This window comes from Cupressus sempervirens, chromosome 11 (assembly GCF_028749045.1).
Source record: "Cupressus sempervirens isolate cs-2001-9-10 chromosome 11, ASM2874904v1, whole genome shotgun sequence".
In the NCBI taxonomy this organism is placed as follows: Eukaryota; Viridiplantae; Streptophyta; class Pinopsida; order Cupressales; family Cupressaceae; genus Cupressus; species Cupressus sempervirens.
In genome coordinates, this window is record NC_143128.1 from 832,547,721 (window position 1) to 832,571,748 (window position 24,028).

General features: G+C 35.6%; 1 protein-coding gene across 2 annotated transcripts in view; it reads left to right on the forward strand.

Moving 5' to 3' along the window:
* The window catches only part of LOC149532142 (YCF49-like protein), a 79,634-nt gene extending 70,939 nt beyond the window's left edge, over window positions 1-8,695 (forward strand). For both annotated transcript variants that reach the window (XM_089810808.1, XM_089810807.1), the window contains exon 4: window positions 8,369-8,695. In XM_089810808.1, the coding sequence (XP_089666934.1) occupies window positions 8,369-8,476 (108 nt within the window). In that variant the 3' untranslated portion in view covers window positions 8,477-8,695. The remainder of the gene's footprint in view (window positions 1-8,368) is intronic.
* Window positions 8,696-24,028: the final 15,333 nt, after the last annotated feature.

The following is a 24,028-nucleotide window of genomic DNA, read 5'->3' on the forward strand; positions in this document are numbered from 1 at the left end:
TTACCTTTATGCTTTTGTTTGAAATAAATTTCTAGAACAGTAATAATCAGGAGTGCAAATAAACACGTCTGCTATGTCTTGATTTATTAACAGACATAAAGTGCAAAGGTAGATGTAGACTGCTAAAGCATAATAGTATTACCATAATAAAAATTAGAGAGGATGGCTGCTTCAAACCAGTACAAACATTCACATTGTACAGCTGCTGTTTATACATATACTTGAATAAATGTTTAAGAACAATGACTTGTAATTATGGAAACATAAAACATTATTGTTTCTTTTTACTTTATATAATTAGTATTATTTAACAAGATTTTCCATGAAAGCTAATAGTATCTATTGAGGTAAGAAGTCTTGCAAAGGACTCTTGACATGACTCCAAAGTACACAGAAGGAATGTATGGTTCATACAAACCAATTGTAAATGCAGTCACGGAGAATATGTTTTCTATATCAGTGTTGAAGAAGTCATAATTATGAGAACTCAGTGGTGTTATCAATAAAACTGAGCATAACTTTAAGTGCTTGGCATCATATGGGAATACCAAGTCATGTCGGCTGAGCAAAAAGGTCGTTGACATGTTGCTATGACTGTCCCAACAAGTATTTTGATTTAAATTTGAACATTTTAAATTGTAAGTGACATTATGCCAATTTCCTGTATTTTCAATGATGAGATCTGCACTTGGATAAGGTAAATTTATAGGGCATGCACAAGCAAAACTATTAGGATTTTACTATTCACAGACGGGGTTATTATGCAGAAGAACGGGGTTGCTCAATACAAACAATAGATTTGCATGATAAGCTTATGAAATTTCTGAAACTATCAAAGTTGAGAAACTTGTAAAAATGATTGACTCATGCCTAATTTTGCTTTGATGCCATGTCATAAAATAGGATCAATGAGCAACTGATCATAACTTGTTGATGTATAGATTAGTTGAAGAGTTATTTATAACTCTTATAATTAGACTTATGTTATATTATATATGAGATATTTAATAAACATATATATATATATATATATATATATATATATATATATTTATTCTAAATATAAATTATGACATTAGTTCTGATTTCATATCTATTCATATTAATATTATATATATATATATAACTGACTATTACTATGGTGTGTCAGTTTATATTAAAGTCGATATAATATTGAGTGCTTGTATTTGCGTAGTTTATTATGTGTCGGGCGCAAGTCTTATATTAATGAGTTTAGTTAAAGCCATGATTTAATAACAGTCACATCCCATGACTTAATAACAGTCACGTCTAATAGACGTGACTCATATATGAGTCACGGCTATTAGCCGCGACTTCCTTTATCTGCCCGCATATATAATATGCGATCTTCTTTGCTTTAATATATGCAGCGAACACATAACATTAACAAGTCTTCCAGTATATATATTGCAAATTGCAGATAAGAATAACATTGGATCTTCTCACCTCCATCTCAGTTAAATTTATCATCTTCAGAACTTAATTATATCTTTGCCTTGAGTAAAATAAGATTATAGTTTGATACAACAACATGGTATCAGAGCAGGATTAAAAGAAGTATCCTGATATCAGACAATAAATTTTCTAGATTATAGAGGCATCAGATATTGTTAATAAAATGGTGAACGGCATGAGACTTGAAGATAGGCTTGAAGGTGATCTAGATTTTACAAGGTGGAAGCTATGTCTGAAACTTATACTCAAAGAACATGGCTTAAATAAGTTGATTGAAAAATGTAACTAGTCACCTAAAGGAGATAATGAAACAGAAAAATGGGAAAGTGATAACAACAAAGCCATGAAAATTACTGTGGACAGAGTTAAAACTCATTTACTTCCTGTAATCTCAGAATTAGATACTGCACATGAGATGTACGATGCTCTTGAAAATATGTTTGAGATAAACAATACTGTTTGAATCATTACATTAAAAGATAGAATGTCAAATATTAAAATGAATAAAGGAGAGAAAATTTCCTCTTACTGCATGAGAATAACTAATCTTCGAAATCAACTATCTTCCGTAAGACATATATGTGATGGAAAGGAGTTAACAATTATGGCTCTAAAAGGTCTTCCATCATCATGGGACACCTTTAGACAAGGGGTATGCTCTCGATCTAAGTTACCTAAATTTGAAAGACTAAAAGCTGATTGTATACAAGAAGAGTGCATGCAAGTAGCTTGAGGTCAAAATGTTTCCTCCTCAAAAGAAGAAATACATGCTCTATCTACTCAAGTAAATAAGAAGAAAAGAAAATTCAAAGGAAGGAAAAAGAACACTGACTTCTCCAAAATGCAATGTTATAGGTGTGATAAATTTGGACATCTAGCATCCAGATGTCCTGATAGAGTTAAGACTCAAGCTTCATTTGCAACCACTCAAAATGCTAATGAAAAGTCTGAACATAATGCTTTCTATTCAGCACTATCCAGTGAAGCATCATCCAGATCAAGCACTTGGGTAATCGATAGTGGAGCCTCTCGACATATCACAGTTTTTAAAGGGTAGTTAGACTCTCTTCAAGAAGACTATGTTGATGAAGTAACCATTGGAGATGATTCAAGCCACCCCGTAATGGGAATAGGAACATGTACCATACATCTAAAATCAGGGAAAACAGTTGAACTTACTAAGGTACTATATGTACCTGGCATAAAAAGAAACTTGCTTTCTATCTCTGCTCTTGAAGATGAAGGACTCATAATTACATTTATGGAAGGAAAGGTCTTAGCTTGGCCTAAGAACTCTAACATTAAAAATGCATACAAAATTGGCTCAAGACATGGATGTCTCTATCAGGTTAACTTTGTCGTTCATTCAGCTCTAATTCATGATTCCTTCAAAGAAAATCAAATCTAGCACAGGAGATTAGGTCACCTTCATTTCCGAGGACTATCCTCTATAGGAAAAATGGTAACAGGTATATCTAAACTTAATCCATATCATGAAGGAACTTGTAAAGGCTGTGCTCTAGGGAAGAATGTCAAAACTACATTTCATAATAGTCAAACCAAATCTAAAGAAATCCTAGAACTTATTCATTCAGACTTATGTGGTCATATGTCAGTCCCATCTCTAGGAGGGTCTCTATACTATATCATATTTGTGGATGATTTCTCTAGGAAGACATGGATCTATTTTCTTAAAAGTAAAGAATCTGAGGAAATCCTTTCTAAATTTAAAGAGTTTAAAGCCATCGTAGAAAACCTTTCTGGAAAGAAAATAAAAGTATTAAGAACAGACAATGGTAAGGAGTACATTTCTGATATCTTTATAGACTATTGTAAAACTGTCGGAATCAAGAGGGAGTGTTCAGTTCCTTACAATCCACAACAAAATGGAATAGCTGAGAGAAAAAATAGATCTATAGTTCATTCTGCCAAAGCAATGCTTTATGATCAAAGTCTTGAGACTTTTCTTTGGGGAGAAGCTTCAAATACTGCTGTTTACCTTCAAAATAGATGTCCCCACTCTTATCTTGAATTTAAAACTCCTGAAGAAGTATTTACCGGGAAGAAACCTGATCTTAAGCACCTAAGAATCTTTGGTTGTCCCGTCTATGTACATATTCCTAAAGAAAAGAGAACCAAATTAGAGCCCTCAGGAAAGAAAGGAATCTTTGTAGGTTATAGTGAAACCTCAAAAGCATATCGCATCTATATCCCTGGACAAAGGAATATTGAACTAAGTTGAGATGTAATATTTGATGAAGATTTGGCCTACAAGAGATCTAAAGATGAATCTAATTCAGAAGAAACTCTAGAAGATCAAAATCCTGATAATGAGAGGGAGTCTATAAATGAGGAAGATAAACAAATTGAACCTATGGACATTACTCACACCTCTGAGGAAAGGAAAAGACCTTTATGGGCCAGAAAGCTAATTGAAGAAAATAATTCCATTCCTTCAGAGTTCATTAGGGAGAGGAAACGTCCTATTATATACTCAAGTTACATTGCACTAATGAGTGAAATTTCAAAATCTGAACCATCTGATGTAAAAAAAGTCATAAAACATCAACACTAGAAAGATGCCATGACAGAAGAATATAACTTTATACTTAAGAATGATGTTTGGGATATTGTTTCTAGACCGAAAAATAAATCAGTTGTTTCCTCCAAATGGCTATTCAAAATAAAACATGTTGCAGATGGAAGTATTGATAAATACAAAGCTAGATTTTTTGCTAGAGGATTCTCCCAAAAAGGAAGGAATAGACTATGATGAAACTTTTGCTCCAATAGCCAGATATACCTCAGTCAGAACTGTTTTAGCCATTGTTGCATCCAAGGGATGGAAAATTCATCATATGGATGTAAAAACTGCATTTTTGAATGGTGTTATAGAAGAGGAAGTTTATCTAGAACAACCTGAAGGATTTGAAGTGTACAATAAACAAACTCATGTATGCAAGTTGAAAAAGGCTTTATATGGATTGAAACAAGCTCCCCGAGCTTGGTATGAATGGGTAGATCAGCATCTAACCAAACTTGACTTCTCTAAAAACATTGCAGATCCAAATTTATATTACAAAGTAATACAGGGGGATATGTTAATTATGGTTTTATATGTTGATGATCTCTTGATTACAGGAGAAGATCATTTCATTGAAAAATGTAAACAAGCTCTCATATCTGAATTTGAAATGAAAGATCTAGGAATACTACACTACTTCTTAGGACTAGAATTATGGTAGCATTCTGAAGGGATCTTTCTAAATCAAGGCAAGTACACTCTGGATCTACTTAACAAATTTGGCATGTTGGATAGCAAGGCAATGAAAACTCCTATGAAAACAAATCTCCTGAAACTAAAAGAAGCAACTGAAGATTCTGAAAGTGTTGATCCTACTCTATATCGACAGATAATTGGCTCTTTAATGTATTTGGTGAATACAAGACTTGACATTTGTTATGCTGTAAATGTTCTCAGTCAGTTTATGTGCAAACCTAAACAAACTCATTTGGTGGCAGCAAGGCACATTCTCAGATATCTTAGCGGTACTATTGGATATGGTCTCAAATACTCTAAAACTGAATTAAATTTGAAAGGATATACAGATTTTGATTGGGCAGGAAATTCAGAGAATCACAAGAGCACTTCAGGATGTTGTTTCACATTGGGCTTAGCCATGATATCTTGGTTTAGTCGAAAGCAGTCTTCAGTAGCATAGAGTTCTACAGAAGCTGAATACATAGCCGCATCTATGGGAGCAAGAGAAGCTGTATGGTTGAGGAAACTTATATTTGGATTATTTGGGAAGCCTCTTCCACCTACTACTATTTATTGTGACAACCAGAGCTGCATCAAGCTATCTCTTAATCCTGTGTTTCATAACAGGTCTAAACACATCGAGATACCTTACCACTATGTTCGAGACATGGTTGAGAAGGATGTAATCAGGCTGGAATATATTAGTACAGAGGATCAAATTGCAGGCATTCTTACCAAACCACTTGCTAAGACGAAGGTGGAACTTTTCTGTAAAGAACTTGGTATGATTGTAAAATCTGAGGACATGTCTCAGAGAAATTGATTATTGTACATTATTTTTTATATATATATAAAAAACCTGTGTTAAATTCTTAAGAAGTGACGACTTCAAAAGGTTTTTCACTTGTATCAGGAGAAGTTGTTGTAATGTGACGTCCTTACAATAACTTGTAGCATGATTCATTTTTTGTGAAAGTGTTTCATGTAAGGGCTTTATCTTGTAAATCAAACAACTAGGCAGTTGATATCATTAATTTGATTATCTACAAGTTGTTTGTATAGATATATTTCCAGTACTTGGTGTATATCATGCCCTGATATTTTGATAGGCCATTACCACATTGAGCATTTGGTGATCATCATTAAGTTGATGTTTCTGATAGGCCATTGCTTTTGAGAGACTGGTGAATATCATGAAAGTGATATTCTTGTAGACCAAACTCTCACGTGTTACAATGTTTATATTTGACATTGGATAAAAGAAGTCTTCTGATCAAAGACTTCTTATACCTGTATACCCTACTAATCTAAGAGGGAGTGTTGATGTATAGATTAGTTGAAGAGTTATTTATAACTCTTATAATTCGACTTATGTTATATTATATATGAGATATTTAATAAACATATATATATATATATATATATAAATTATGACATAAGTTCTGATTTTATATCTATTCATATTAATATTATATATATAAAACTGACTCTTACTATGGTGTGTCAGTTTATATTAAACTCGATATAATATCGAGTGCTTGTATTTGCGTAGTTTATTATGTGTCGGGCGCAAGTCTTATATTAATGAGTTTAGTTAAAGCCGTGACTTAATAACAGTCACGTCCCATGACTTAATAACAGTCACGTCTAATAGACGTGACTCATCTATTAGCCGTGACTTCCTTTATCTGCCCGCATATATAATATGCGATCTTCTTTGCTTTAATATATGCAGCGAACACATAACATTAACAAGTCTTCCAGTATATATATTGCAAATTGCAGATAAGAATAACATTGGATCTTCTCACCTCCATCTCAGTTAAATTTATCATCTTCAGAACTTAATTATATCTTTGCCTTGAGTAAAATAAGATTATAGTCTGATACAACAACATAACTTATAGACAAAAAATATCTGAAATAAAAACATATAGAGGACACATTACATAATATGTATGTGGGGAAAAGCTTTCTGGAAAAGAAAACCTCGCAAAGACACCATTCATTATTGATAATATTCAGTGATTGTATGCACAACCATATTAAGAACCTGTATATTGCAATATCTTCTTCCTCCTCTACTTTCCATACATAGTGTATCACATGCACATACAATGCTTACCTTCCATGTAGTCTTGCCTCTACCATGTGACAATGTATATGCTGCATATGCACAATATGTCAAAATGCTTTTATGATTGCTTACATTTAAATCAATCTTCATAACTTTTCACCGTATAACCTTTTGATTATATATTTAATTAATAAGTGAATTGTTTATTTATTAATCTAAACTTAATAAATAGCCTGTTATTATTCTATAAGGACAAACATTGTGCTCTTAGAAAGCAGCTCATTTCATCTGAGATAGGGCCTCACCCAGCCCTTGACAATTTCAAAGTAGAAAGGAAAGGAGATTTCTCATGCTTCCTTTACCATTAAACCCCATATGAGATATCACTAACTTTCATTCTCACAGAACAATTAGCTATTTGATATCTAGTGCCAGTAGTTCTTTGGGGAACTCATGTTGACGCTTATATAAATATAATCCTCACTATTATTTTTACCTTGTAGAAACCAGCGAGAATTGACAGCAAGTCAAGTGAGTGTAAAACATGCTTTTAGCAGTTGCAGAACTGAAATTTATCACCAACATTGTGTGATGACCCACAAAAGATCATTCAGCACCAACATCTCCTCATTGACTTCGACTTAACTAAGGCTACTAAACTTAGCATTCAAAATCATAGGTGTAAAACAAGAAAGAAAGGGTTGAGGGTGGCAAGGAGGGGAAGGGGGTCATGATGTTGGAGGGATGGAGAGAATCAGGAAGTGATCTACATTTTGGTTTGTTTTATAATTCTGAAAGTGTGGGGAGGGTTAGCCAGAGATTCAAGACTTTAAAATCAGAACCGAAAAACCAACAAGAATATTTAAAAATCTGCATTGTTAATGGTGACCTGAGGATGCCTAAAAACTTCATGTTTTGCACCCCTCAACAATTAGTTTGCTTTGCACAAATAGAAAGGATCTCTGTGGTCTGCTATAGTTGCTTTGCCACAATTTTGAATTTTAGATGAAATTGAGAATCAAATGATTCCATTAGCACACACAAGACACAAATACTTGTGTGGTCTACCACAGCTGTGTGCACAAATTTTATTTTTCTTCTGCTAAATACAGAATGGAATGATTGCATTGATTAGAATTTAGAATGGTTTTGAGTAGATTCTTTCACTATGTAACTGGACAATCAAGCTCTATAAGGTGACTTTTAGGTTTTTTAACAATTCATTCTTGTAATCAACAGAACAAATAACTGAAGAAATAGTAAAAGATGAATTAGATTGCACATGATGCAAGCATAGCCCTAACGTGAGTTCAGGCCTCTAGCAGTGGTAAGATGGAAGACAAGTAACTAGTATGACAAACAATGTTTCCTAAAGGAGGGAAGTGTAAGATTACACACAGGATTTCAACTAATTGGAGTTCATCAATACGAATATACTGATTGGAGAACCTTATAGAGACAGCAATTCATCTTAGGACTTCTTTTGAATTTGATCTATTTGTATTTGGTCTATTATATTGTCTTTATCCTGACATTTATGGATTTCTGCCCAGATACTGGTGGCTCTTCAAGGTGCACTGACTGTGATTGGTAATTTCACAATGCTTCTGGCTGCGTATCGTATCTATGAATCAACTAAAGATGGTTCCAAGACATCGTGAACTAATATTTCTGCACCTTGAAAGCATTGACATTTTCTATTTTTAGCTTGTCTTTTCTACTCCTGTGCCTCTAAGAAAAAGTTATGAGATTTTCAGGCCCATTTATGATGTTCTCTCGACAATGAGAGCATAGTTTGGTAACAGTAACACTCTCTTGATTAGTTGCTTTTTGTGATTATTATTATAAGGTTGCAATTCATTTTTCAAACTTATTTTCCATCTCTGAATTTGATCAGTTTCTGTTTTTCATTATGCTTCTGATGTTATTATAAATCTAATAGATTTGTATTCCTTGCATGTAATTTCCTTGTATGCAATGTACATATTCTTTGCACCCAATTTATTCTTTTATATATTAGCACCTTTTCAAATATATTTTTCATACCAGTGCTTATATAGTTCGTGAGTTATCCAAAGTTGGCTTTACAATGTTCAAGAAACCAAAATGCATTCTAATAATAAATAGACTAAAACCAATTGATTTGTTATTTGTAAGTTCTTCTCTTCAGAAATAATCATTAGCATAGAGTTGAATTTTTTTTCCATTGTGTAGGAGATGAGTAGAACATTAAGGGAATGAGCAATGAACATGCAAAGAAACAATATACATCAGATCAACACGAGTTTTCCCTTGAGATATCTATTGTGGGTGAAAAGTCCAACAAAGATTAGGCTACACCCCTCCCATATCTCTAGTTCACAATCTGACAAGCCATTACTAATTTACTACACTGAGTATTATAAGACCATTTGGAGACAATAACATGCTTCTATAATAACCTTAATCTGACTTTTGAATTGAATTTCCTCCCGACACCCTTGTAAATGACCCCCTGCACTAAATTGCAGCTTCTGACCAATACTATATAATTAATTACATGACCCATTTTTCATATTTATGCTTCAATCTTGTTATAGATCATTTTGTCTTGTAGCATTGGTAGAACTCAACAAATGGGTAGAGATAGTGATTCTTCTACCAATTGGGAGATTGATTCTCTATTTTATTGTATGTAGATGGTTTTGACATGAATTGTTTTGATGTTTGTAGCTTTAGTGGGATAAACCTATGAATATACATAATTTTGTGTGTGTGTGTGTGTGTGTGGTCATTTTATATGGGATATAAGTTTATTATTATATGAGAAAAATTAAGTTTATTATAAGCCATTAATGTTACCAGGGTTGGAGGTAAGTATAAATTGTCTATTTCTAATGAATGTAAGTGAAATTGGTCATTTTAGATGTGGCATTAATAATAAAATAATATGTGAAAACATAGATTTAAGATATATACATTCTATCATATATGCATATATTTAAAATATATATCTATTTATATTGGAATAATGAGAATTATTCTCAAAGGAAGATAAGAGGGAATGGCGTTAGTTTATAATTATCTACATTTTATTGGAAAAATCTTATATTGAGTATTATTGTAGTTTCTCTCTTTTATTTTTATTTTCAATAAATACTATAGGAGCTATTTGCCTTGATCTTTTCCTTCGAGATTGTTATCGTAGAAAAGGGAGGATTAATATTAGGTTCAGAGGGAGTCTAACACTTTTTCAAAGTTTACAGAGCTCAGAAGATTGATGTTCATACGGAGTTTGACACATCCGTTTTGAAGGAGTAGATAGATAAGATAAGATAAATTTATTAATGTCCAACAAGAGACCGCAAGGGTCTATGGGACTGAAAAGTGTACAAGATAAAAGACCACTAGCGGTGGGAACACCAAACGGTGCCAAGGAAAGAGAGCAAACAGGAAAACGAGAAATACAAGAAGTAAGGAGCACAATAAGCACAAGAATGAGGCAAGGACTAAGGGTCCTTCCTCAGTGAGAAGAAGCCAAGCATCGAAGGGTATAGACTAGGGTGAGTAGGGACCCTAAACCGTCGACGAGAAATGCTGGGGGGTTTTGCTGACGAATATAACTACTACAAGGTCTCATAGATCTAGAGTGATTGGCGATGGTGGTGGCACTGGATGGCCTCTTTGTCCCATGCGCAAGAGACAAGGAGAGAAGAAATTGGTGATAAGCTGAATTGAGGTCACTCTCTGGGGGAATAAGAGCTATAAGGTGTGGTCACGGAGCTGCATGGTTCTTTGAGGTACAGTGCAAGGCATCTCTGGTTTGTGTAGCTGAAGAAGATTGCGAGGGAGCTACACTCCCTAAATAAGAAATAAAATCTCCCACAAATCTTGTAGTAGGCGGGATAGTGAAAAATGAAATGGATCTCTGTCTCGGTCGTACCCAAGATACACAAGTGACAGGTTCGGTCCTCTTTGTCCATGTGGTGATCAGTCCGAATTTGAAGCCAGTGGGAGCCAACTCTGAGGGAGCCCAGAGAGATGCGTAAGCATGACACCAATGTCGAGACAAGTAGCTAGGGGGCACAAAAATACTGTCACTGATGACTAGAAAATGCTCAGGGTAAAAGGCCATTTGAATCAAGCGTAACCCACAAGTAGGGTTACACCAAGTTGTGGTGATGTACTATTTGTAAATGTCAAGTTTGACATGCCTGTTCAATTCTTATTGTGAGGGGAGGAGGTGGGCGAGAGCATCAAGTGAGAACTGGAAGGGAGAGAGGTGGTCAATATCAATCCCAATCGAGCTCAGCAAAGACGAAGCTTGCGTGAACCAACAACGGGCCCAGGAGGTTGGATCAAAATCCGTCACAATGACAAAGGAGCAATAAGCCAAGAGTATCTATACTGATCACTCGTAGAGTCTGCAAAACCATGAAGATGATGAAGAAACCAAATCAGGTCAAAAATGGTGGCCAACCTAAAGGGATGGGCCCCGAACTCGGCCATAACAATGCTGTGGGGGGTGAGTCGATGACATATGATAATGCACCGAAGAAATAGAATCTGGACAGGCTTGATAGAAGTCTAGTTAGAAAGAGGGCCCCCAAACCACTGAGCTATAAAGAACCACTGGTTTGACTAAAGACTAATCTAGGAGGGACAACTTGGATGAAGTGTCTTGGAAGTGATGTTTGAAGCACCATCTCTCGAGCATGGTAAGGGAGCCCATACCCTTACTAACTCTAGGTTGGATGACGGGTCTCAAATTGAAGTGAGGTCTAGAGAACTTGACCCCAAGGTACACATATGATGTGGTGATCTTGATCTCATGACCCTAGAAGTAGAAGTGTAGATGAGAGGTCTTTAGGCAATTTAAGACCATAACCCGAGTCTTGCTCAGGTTCACTAAGAGTTGATGAAGGTCACTGTAATGACCCTCCTCAAATCTGCTCTCAAAAAATGCTAATGAAAGCTCAAGGAATTTCATCAAACAATTCACATGCAAGGGACGTATGACTGATATAGTTTTTCAGCTGGCTTTAAATGACTCTTTTTTCAATTTGCATCAATGAGAATCTTGTGCTAGAAGACTCCAAATGGACTACACAATAGCCTAACATGAGTGTGCTACTAATTTTGACAATATTCAGTGCATATATATATGATCTAAGCATGAGAAATGAACACCTACAACCAACTGGCATTTTTACAAACAGTTGGTATGCAACTAACTAGCTGATAAATAATGATATTGAATTGCTTAAATGACACTAGCAACTATTATCTTTGTAATTTGCAATGAAATTTCTAATACAATGCTCATGAAATATGGCCAAGACTTTTGGCATTTACATGGATTACAAAATGATAATGCTGGTATAATGCACACTTACAGCTGAAACTTATAACACCTAAAAAAAGCAATACTATAAAGGAACCTGGTTGTAGATGGCTGTAATAATTTTCTTCAATGCTGCCCCTTCTGCTTTGCTTTTTCGAACTGCTTTTTTGGATCTGCTTTTTGAATAGCTTTTTCGGACTGCTTTTTCAGCCTACTTTTTCGGTTTCGCTTTTTCGTATCTGCTTTTTCGAACTGCTACCCTGTTGAATCTCAAGACCATATTTTTCAATGGCGTCAAGATTTTCAGCTTGAAGGGATTTTGTCCTTCAAACTATTGAGACATAATCACCAGAAAATTTCCCAATTTCTTTGATATTTCCAGCCATACTTAAAAGAAGCTCTTCCATTTCTTTTATAGTGTTCTCACAAGGGCTCCATCCTTTGTTTTCTCAATGTGTAATAAAACATAACTCCCTTTATGTAACTTATGTTTCCAATGTGTTATAAAATAAAAGGGACTCTTTTAATTTAAATATTTCCCACAAACTATAGTCTATGCATTAATAAAGTTAAATATTTAAATTTAACTTTATAAAATAGCTTTATCAATGCATAAAAAATCTTATCAGTGATAAACAAGTCTTCTTGTCAATTTTAAACAATTACCATCGACATACCATTGCCACTGGATGTCCGCCCATGTCTAAGATGACTTACTATAAATAGTAAGTATGCCCAAAGTTGACTCAAAACCCTTCAGAAAGACCTGCAACTGAAACTATCTAGGCCAAATGGCCTCTAAGTCCCTTTAATGTCTTGGTTAGCCTACGAGACCGTGGGGAAATAGGCTAACGACAACATCATGCTATGAATGCTAAAAAGGGGACATTACAGTCCGCCCTTCCCAAAATTGCTTGTTCCCAAGCAATGGTCGAACAACAACTCAATCAATCCCCCTGGATCCCAAATGTAGTCATGAACTATACTGCTGTCAGTAAACATAGGCTTCTGCAACAACCTCTGAAAATTAACCAAGAGGAATCCATAATCAAATTGGCAAATACAACTCACCCAAACTCCAAAGTTAGGAACCCATGAGAAACAAGCTCTCGAAATATCAGAACCCAAGTAGAGTAGATAACCCAAACTGCCAACATAGTAAATACCATCAACACATCCCACTAGCCTATGTGGAATGTACAATACAATTCTGCAACAACGATGAATACTCTCACATGAAATTGCACCAAATACAGAGAATCCACACACTGCACACCTACTGCAATTATCACAACTCTACAGATCACCGATCATTGTCTCATAACCATAACACCCATGCACTGCTAATGGTGAATAGTCATTACACGGTAGATAGCAAAAATGAGAGCCCAGACCAAACCTATCTGCCATCAACTCCTCAACACATGGATCAAAAGCAAACCGATGAACATATCCTACAGTATAATGTCAGTAAAAAGAACCAATCCCAGTCAAAGACTCATCCTGCAGATGTGATACAACCAAATGTGACTGATCATCAGCTAAGTTAGAGGATGATATAGCCAAGAGTGCAGAATCAACAACATCACTAGTCTCTATGCCCTCCAAGTCAAACATATCACAATGCTCAGCTGCAGCGCCCAACTCAGTTGAACCTGCCTCCAGTGGAAACAGACCAAATATGCTAATACTAGTGTCGTGGACAGATATATCCTCATCTCCACTACCTCTATCAACCTCGACCATGGACATCCGCAAATCACCAGACACCACGGTCTGTGATTGTACATAATCTGGTAAAGACTGAAGTCGTTCTAACTCCATGGTCACCTTAGCTAAATGAAACTGTGAATCCTTGAAAGCCAACTATGTACTCTCAAGAAACTCAGAAGTCACCTCGAGCTGCTGAGTAAACTCACTCACCTCATCTTCCTTGACCAATAATGCATCATATGCTGTACTGCCCTACTCCATAAGATAATCTCTGTCGGCTACCAACTGCATATAATTCTGTCTCAAAATTTGGATAGCCTCCCATAAAGAGTGGATCTCTGTCAAGGAAAGATAACTGCCTCCGTGCTCATCACTAGTAGGAGAACCCTATCCATAAACTGCTAACAACTGACGAACAACATCAAAATGCTCGCAAGTGATAGAAATGTCTCGCTCACCAACTCTCAGCTGACTAGACACATGATTGTGTCGACTGGTCGAACTCTTATACTCTATCCCTGGTACACTGTCCAAAGGAGTAACTTTAGAATAGCCATCATCTATAATGCTCAGATCCTGGGACTCTCCTGTAAACTCTGTCATCTCTGAGAAATCATCAACATGTGACCTGACTGTAAAAGAAAACTGAGTCCCTGCTATACGCGCTAACTCCCGAACTGAGCTCACCTCAAGACAAAGCTCGTCTACATATCTCTCAGAATCCTGGAGAGCTAACTGAATACACACCAAGGAATCCCGAGTATCCTCCAGCTCATGAGAAAGTCAGTCAACCTCCTCCTCCTTCTTCAATGCATCTAAATAGATCCCTACAAGATTAAGGAGATGATCGCGATCTGAAAGTAGGTGTATGTAACTTACCTTCATTGCCTCCATGCCTTCCTTGATCTGTTGTAAGTTGTCACAAGAAGAACCTGTTGTGACTCCTTTCTGTCTCTCCTGCAGTTGAATCATCCAAATGTGATTCTCAATCAATCCATGTATCCTGTCATGATGAGATAAAGCCGTGACAATATTCTTGTCCCTTGTCTTCAGCTGGCTTGCCAAGCCAAGTAAAGAGCTACTAGCCTCTATCTCATGTGAAGAAGCATCCAATTGTGCTTGATACTCATTTTCTGCAAAGTCTTGAATGCTCACTTGCTGATCAAATGTACTATCCTCAAACATGATAGTATCCTCAACTGTTGTAACTTCATCCAGCCCAACTGTACTGGAATCACTATTTGTGTCAATCACACAATCCGGTGTCCTTGTGATATCACCTTTTGATGCTACTAGCTCAACCTACACAACATCTGTAACCTCTTCTACCTGTGAAGATGATGCAGATAAACCATTACCTGAAGATGTGCTAATGTCTCCCTGTATTGAATCAGCATGCCTGTTAAACTCCTCATACAAGTTTCTGCCTGTCATAGGGAAGGTACGATCCTTAGGCCTATCAAAACGTTCAATCAGTCTTTACGTAAACTCCACATATAAGGTAATGTGTGCATGACCCATAGTGACCATACCATGATGCCACCACTCGTGTGCTAACCCATCCAGATGAATTGCTGCATACTTAATAGCTTCTTCCTTAGGCATAGGGTTCATTTGAAAGTATGTGTCAAGCTTTTGAACCCAAGCTCTTGCTGTAAACTTCCCCGAGCCATCATAATATGGTAACTGAAGTTTCCCTACTTTCTTCCGTAGCTCATAGCTCTGGTTCCTGTCATGTCCACGTGGCATATGCTTCATCCGCACATCTATATACTCCCTAAAGGTGATTGCAGCAATAAAATCTGGACCTCCGGCTTCCCAATCTCTCCTCAACTGGTCCTGTATATCAGTGATCTGGGGCTCTGGTACGGGCTGCTCTGGAGCTCTAGGAGGAAATGTGGGAATCATGGGCCTCGATCTCACTGTCCTAGCTTGCTGGGGTGCATGACCGAAATTGTTCCCAACTTGTTCACCTTCATTATGTGTCCCATCTTGATTATTCCCATTCTGATTGTTACCATTCTGATTATTACCATTCTGATTATTTCCTCCACCTATGTTAGCGTTCAACCCCATTTGACAAGCCATCATCTGCATCATAAGCTCCATTCTCTAATTTTGTTCCTGTGCCCTCTGTTCTGCTAATCGTTGTCCTTGTGCCAAGGTCTCTAATAACTGTAAGAATCTTTCCTCTCCAGGATCCCGAGCATTCCTGTCATCTTGGTCACCCATATTGATGTCTTGATGAAAGAATACCTCCTCTGTGTCTGTATGACTGGATTCTATGTCCACCTACACGGATGAACTAGACTGTTCGCTCTGCAGGTCTGAAATCCTATTTTGTCTTGCTCTGGTATTGCGAAAATTATATGGCCCCTGTCGCATGCTCAAACATAAATGCTCTGATTTTAGTGTTTTGACATTTCGTCAAACACTTGCCCCTCTATCTGGCTGTTCCAAATTCCCTATAAGACCTTCACAGGATGGTAGGACTTATAGCTCTGATACCACTATAATGGCCCTCCTCAAATCTGCTCTCAAAAAATATTGATGAAAGCTCAAGGAATTTCATCAAACAATTCACATGCAAGGGACGTATAACTGATATAGTTTTTTAGCTGGCTTTAAATGACTCTTTTTTCAATTTGCATCAATGAGAATCTTGTGCTAGAAGACTCCAAATGCACTACACAATAGCCTAACATGAGTGTGCTACTAATTTTGACAATATTCAGTGCATATATATATGATCTAAGCATAAAAAATGAACACCTACAGCCAATTGGCATTTTTACAAACAGTTGGTATGCAACTAACTAGCTGATAAATAATGATATTGAATTGCTTAAATGACACCAGCAACTATTATCTTCTTAATTTGCAATGAAATTTCTAATACAATGCTCATGAAATATGGCCAAGACTTTTGGCATTTACATGGATTACAAAATGATAATGCTGGTATAATGCACACTTACAGCTGAAATTTATAACACCTAAAAAAAGCAATACTATAAAGGAACCTGGTTGTAGATGGCTGTAATAATATTCTTCAATGCTGCCCCTTCTGCTTTGCTTTTCTGATTTGCTTTTTCGAATTCCTTTTTCGGATCTGCTTTTTGAATGGCTTTTTTTGATTGCTTTTTCAGCTTGCTTTTTCGGTTCCGCTTTTTCAGGCTGCTTTTTCGTATCTGCTTTTTCGGACTGCTACTCTGTTGAATCTCAAGACCATATCTTTCAATGACGTCAAGATTTCCAGCTTGAAGGGATTTCGTCCTTCAAACTATTGAGACAATCACCAGAAAATTTTCCAATTTCTTTGATATTTCCAACCATACTTAAAAGAAGCTCTTCCATTTCTTTTATAGTGTTCTCACAAGGGTTCCATCCTTCGTTTTCTCAATGTGGGATAAAACATAACTCCCTTTATGTAACTTATGTCTCCAATGTGTTATAAAATAAAGGGGACTCTTTTAATTTAAATATTTTCCACAAACTATAGTCTATGCATTAATAAAGTTAAATATTTAAATTTAACTTTATAAAATAGCTTTATCAATGCATAACAAATCTTATCAGTGATAAACAAGTCTTCTTGTCGATTTTAAACAATTACCATTGACATACCATTGCCATTGGATGTCTGCCCATGTCCAAGATGACTTACTATAAATAGTAAGTATGCCCAAAGTTGACTCAAAACCCCTCAAAAAGACTTGCAACTGAAACTATCTAGTCCAAATGGCCTCTAAGTCCCTTTAATGTCCTGGTTAGCCTACAGGACCGTGGGGAAATAGGCTAACGACAACATCATGCTATGAATGCTAAAAAGGGGACATTATAGTCACAAAAGGAGGCCAAGCCATCAAGGAGCCTCTGAAGACTATTCAGATAGGAGGCCAGAAGTATCACGCCATCAACAAATAAGTGAATGGAGATCAAGACTTGATGTAGGTAGCAGCCATCAACAGGGAGTGAGGAGTCTTTGAGGAAGGTCTTTAGCTTATTAATATAAATACCAAACAAAGTGGGGGAAAGAAAACAGCCTTGTTTCACCCCAATGGTGCTCTAAATAGGCACTAACAAACTTTTTGGCATCTTGAATCTACCAGTAACACTCGTATAATCTCATAATAGCAGTCAACAAAATCTTTGAAATCTTGATGTCTCTCAGTCTTTGGAAAAGGGCAACCCACAGTACAATATCAAAGGCCTTATGAAAGTGCACAAAGCAACAGTAGACTTCCCCGGAGCAATGGCAAGCCTCCCCGATGATGGCCCTCAACGTCAAAATGTGATCCATGATCCATGGTCTGGTAGAAGATATGTTTCGGTTGATCTTTGAAGATCTTGATCTTATCACAACCAAAGGGAGTTTTGACTTCATGTCAACTTTTGGTATCATGTGTGTGATTGCATGATTTAATGGTCCTACTCCTTGTGTACATCATGAGGAAGTGATGACTTCCAAATCATTATCACTTGTATTTGTAGAAGTTATTGGAAGGTGACAATCTTACAATAAGTCATGATATACATTTTACGTAAACATTGAAACAAACCATAATGAATTATATCTTGTAAATCAACAACTAAATATTTGATGAAGGGTTCTCCCATTAATACCATAAACTCATAATAGAAACAAAGAAACAACAACAAATGCGAGAACAAAATATGAATTTCTTAGTTGCATTGCAAATGCAGTATTATAGAATTCACAAGTACAATATGTTAACCCACATAGGTGCCTTCATTATAATAAATTTGCAAGACAAGCTACGAACTATCACCCAGAGTTGTCTTAGACAATGTTTGAGCCTTTCTTAAATAGACAATTTCACGCCGCCTGGGAAGGTTCTAGACAATGAAACATAATACCTAGAGCTGACAGACCTTAAAAATACATATAGAGTAGGCCAAATACATCTTTGACAATTATTTTAGATATTTTGGGTAGCCCAATTTTAGAAGGTCATAACTCTTGAACCGTTGCTCCGATTGGCTATTATAAATACTTTTCAGAAATGCCAACTCTTGATCTATAGGTTGAAAACATTGCAAGTGCTCTTCCGTCAAGTTTTTGGACCTCGTTCGGGCACTCTAAGACCTCCAACGGTGAGCCTGAAAATTTTTCTGCAAATTTTTCCACCAAAAATTCGCAATAACTTCTTTGATACTTAAGCTAGAGCAATGAGATTTTTATGGTAGGCTTATAACTCTAAAATGGACCTTCCTGTAGAAAATGAGAACATCCCAAGCTCATATGACAAACTTATTAAAAATAACAAATTTTTATACATATTAACCACCTTGTCAACTAGTCCTTATTAAAATAGAAAAGACTGAAAATAAAATATTTTTGGGTGATGCAAGATTGCTCTTACACCCAGGATGCTCTTGCATTAGTGTTAGATGTCATTCACTTAACATTCTATGAATTGTTTGTATAGATATATAATAGGTATTTGGTGAATATCATGTGTTGATATTCTAATAGCCCAATACTCATAATATCAAATGTAATTTGGAAATGGTGGATATCTTCTAATCAAAGATATCTTGAAAATTTTCTGTTCGTAATATTATATATATATATATATATATATATATATATATATATATATATATATATATATATATATATATATATATATATATATATATATATATAATATCTAATTAATGAATAAACATGTCTCATAAAGGGAAATGCCTTTTCATGGCTTATGCTCATTATAAATTTAAGAGGTTGCTGCCTTTGGAACACACATACCAAAAATCAAGCAGTGCTTAGTACATTTGCAACGATTATCAAGTATGATATTAAATATTTTCTATTTTCTTTCTCTTACATTTTTTTTTTTCTAATGGTCACTCTTTTTGTAACGTTTCTATGAAATCCTTATGTTCATTATGGAAACTTTTTTTTTTACTCTACAAGAATGTTTCTATTTCCTCTCTCTTGTTCGTTATAGAAACATTCACTATTTTACCATAATATGGCATCAGAGCAAATTCTTGGCCTCTTTGAAAATCTTTAATTTCATTTTGAAATTAGTATTTCAAATTTTTTGAAATATTTGCCAGTGTATTCAAAATTTGCATCTTTTTTCCCTCCAAACCTGACTAGGGATTCAACATCCAATTTTTTTTTTTTTGCAATTTCATGGCCTTATTTTTGGGCATTTTGAGTTGACTTTTTCTGCACATCTTTTGCAAAGCATGTTGTCTAGGGTGTTTTAAACCCTCTCTGATTTTTGTCCAACAATTTCATTTTGCACCATTTTTTTAATAGTCAAATTTGCCATTTTTTTGGTTTTTATAAAAAAATGACTAGGTTTTTTTTTTTCGAAACTCTCTTTTTTAGTGCTGATTTTTTTGTAAATTCATGGTGGCTTTTTGCAAATCTCAACTTTGATCTCTTTTTTTCCAAGGTGCATCGTTTTTTGTGCCTCAATTTTTGAGCTAGCGGAATCAAAATCTAATTTCAGATTCTTTGTGGGTTTTTCGAGCACTTATCCATGTCTTCAAATTTTTTAGGTCTTTCATCAATCTGTGTTGAAGTTCGTGCCATTTTAAATTTTCACATTTTTTCATTGGAAAATGTGCTATGGCATCTCTCACCAGTCTCATTCTGGAAGACAATCAACATTTCAATAGAAAGAAGTACACCATCTGGAAGCAGAGAATGATGACGATCTTCAAGTACTGTTGCCTTAAGGCGCTTGTATTGGGTACCAAGTCTTGTCCTACCACAAACCAACATTGCAGAACATGTAGACCTCTCTCATCAATCTGAGGTTGCTATTTACATGTTTTGAGGATATGAATTTTTTTTTTCTCAAAGATAGATTTGACCATGAAGGGAAGGTATTATGATATTAGATAGTTTCTATTTTCTCTCTCTTCCATCTTTCTCTAATGGTTACTCTTTTTGTAATGTTTCCATAAACTCATTCTGTTTGTTATGGAAACTTTTTTTTTCACTCTACAAGAATGTTTCTATTTCCTCTCTCTTGTTCATTGTAGAAACATTTTCTTGTATCTTGTATATATAAATCATTCATAATCTTTGTTTAATAACCAATTCATTATTTTACCATAATATTCTCAAACCTCAACAAATTGGACCTATAACATGCACGGGGCTTGTTAATAATATATATACATGCTTAAGAGTTTGGCGTAACCAAACATATTAGATTTTCTTTTGATTTTAGGGAGGTGTACTAGTTTTGCATTCATGACTTTGGGATGATGAGTACAAGAAGACAACATTATATATATTTTTTCTTACACCATGCTATGAGTTTGAATAAGACTCTAGTTGTCTCAATGATGTTTCCTCCATTTGAGCTGACTATTTTTTTGGGCATTTTAAACATTCCTGAAGCTGTTTTGCTACAATTTTGTTTTGATATTAAATTGTTACACTCATGGCTCTTCTTTTTGTTGCACACTTTGGTCTTTGACTTAGTGATTCTATATTTGAGTATAAAGGTGATAAAGTCATGTTTACTAAATTTTACTAGTCCATTATAGATCACTTCTTAATTGAGAATCATTTTGTTCCCCAAAATTCAATTACTTATGTGGCAAGGTTATAGCTTTGCCACCTCCTTGGACACTTATCATCTCACTTAACTATAACCCTTTCAAACCAATCTGATATTGCTTCAATTCTTTTGTTTTTAGATGTAAAATACTCATTTCCAAAAAAAAAAGATTTGGAACATAATTAACAATCTTTGCCAAACTAATGCAAACAACAACACTTTTGTTCTTCCAAGTTTTTAGGACGGGGATGGGTTTTTGGGATGACAATTTTTTTTGGCGATTTTGGGGACGAGGGAGATAGCAAACATGGATGACTATAGATATATAGGGAAAATTTAAAATATACACTAAAATTTGCAAATATACACGTCATTCATATGAAATTAAGCACAAAGCATGTCATTTAAACATGATGGAACCTTAACATACACCATTTGAGTGCCATGTAGGATATAATAACTAATTTCAGTACTCAATTGTGAACAAAAATATTTAAATATAAGTTTAGCAGTGAACAATAGCATAAAATCTTGGAAATCTAAATATGCCCAAACGCTAGAGGGCTGCCATAAAGCTTCATCATCATGTTCAAGTTCAAGTGTTCAACATAGAAAACAATATAGAAAAATGAAGTAGATTGTCTCTCCTATCTACCTCTACTATCATGGCATCAAAATTAGAGTCCTCATTATCATGTTCCATAGGAAGCGTAGCCTCATCTAATGGAATCCCAACCAATGCTGGTGCTATCTCAGCCTCATCTATCTAGGCCACATCCTCAAGCTCAACATCCCACTTGCCTATACTCTAGAGTCTGACGTTCTGCAAGTCGAAGAGCATGGTGCACCACCACTAGCTTCTCCACTCATTTAGAGGTAAGTTTGTTCCTCTTGATGGAGTGGATAAATGAATGTGAACCAATTCCTCTCTATAGCTTGAGGAAATAACAACCTGTGAAAGAAGGTGAGTGGCAAGTGCTTTTAACTTAGCTATATCTCTTCCATGCTAGGTCCACCATCCAATAAGATCTTTTTGTGCCAAAACCACTCTACCCAACCTCGCTTGTGACTTATCCAAGTTTGGGCCATGAAGGTTGGTGAAGTTAAGGAACTGTGCACAAAGAGTAGAGGCCTCTTGAGCTGAATACATCTTATCAATGACTATTGTGAAGCCATCCAATACCTTGGGAACATCACATGGGAGGCCCCTTCCACCCAAATCTGCATACCATTTGGGATTTAAAGAAAATGCTCCCATATAAAGTGGGGTATCCATTATGTTCCACCTCCATGTCACAATAGGTCTAATATGCTCCTCATAAAACCCCAATGTAAGTTTCTTTCTTGCAACAGTTCTCTTCATCTTCCCCAGCATGTTGTCAAAAGTCTTACATATTTCTCCTAGACTAGGAGCGTCAGTATCAACATATCTAATGACATCTACAGTGGATGGTATGATAGAACAAATATATTTGCAAGACGGAAACAATAAAATAAAATAAAATTAGAAAATAGAAATTTAATTTTTAGATTTCTTAAGTTAGTTTGAAAATCAACAAGCAAAATACAAACATTTAATTTAAAAACCAGTAATTACCTCATTGTGGACCACCATCTCTCATCAATGATCCTTTACTTCTTAGCTTATCCTTCAAAGGACTTAGAATTGGACCATCGTCCCCACTTTGGATTCACCACCATCAATTGGAGGGCCTCGTGCACCTTAATCATCTTCTCAATCAAGATGAAGTATGTGCAATATCTATAGAGACAATTATAAATTAAAATAATGATTAAACACATCAGATGTAAGTATGTAACAATTATAAATAAAAATAAACTTCAAGCAAACTATAATTAAAATTGGCATACCTTATCACGGCTAGTTTGAAAAGCTCCTTAGAGAAGTACCTGAATAGAGAAAGTGAAGTGTGGTGGTTGCATATAAACATTTGTACTTCTCTAACATCTAACACCGCCTATTTCACCTATTCAATCTTTCCTATGTCCTTCAATGCATTGTTCAATGCATGAACACAAGGAGTCCAAAAGATGTGCCTATAAGCACTCTCTACCATCAAACCGATTGATTTGCACATAGGTGAAAAATCTGTGATAACCTGCACTACACTAGCCAACCCAACCTCCTCTATGACATCTCTCAAAATAGTGAACTAGAATTCTACATCTTTCATATTTCCTAAGCAATCAGTGACTTTCAAAAAATAAGAGTCAGTAGGGGATGTGACAATGATATTGATGAGTGGCCAATGTCTAACTTCAGTCCACCCATCCATCACAATAGAGCTGCCCCTCCTAACCCAAGTACATTTCATATCCTCAAAAAATAAATCAACCCTAGAGTACTCTTCATCTAAGATAGTTTTTCATAGCTTATGCTCACCAAGGAATACAAATGAGGGATTCATATTCAATAATTTTTCACCATTTGTTTAAAATAAGTGGAGTGAACTACATGATATGGGATACCAGTAGCAACAAAGAATCTACCAATGGATGACTCACACTTTTCCTTTGCCTATGCATTAAACAAACTTTTCACCAAGCCTTTCTCACCAGTATTCATCTTCCTCTTCTCTCTAGACCCAATAGGGATG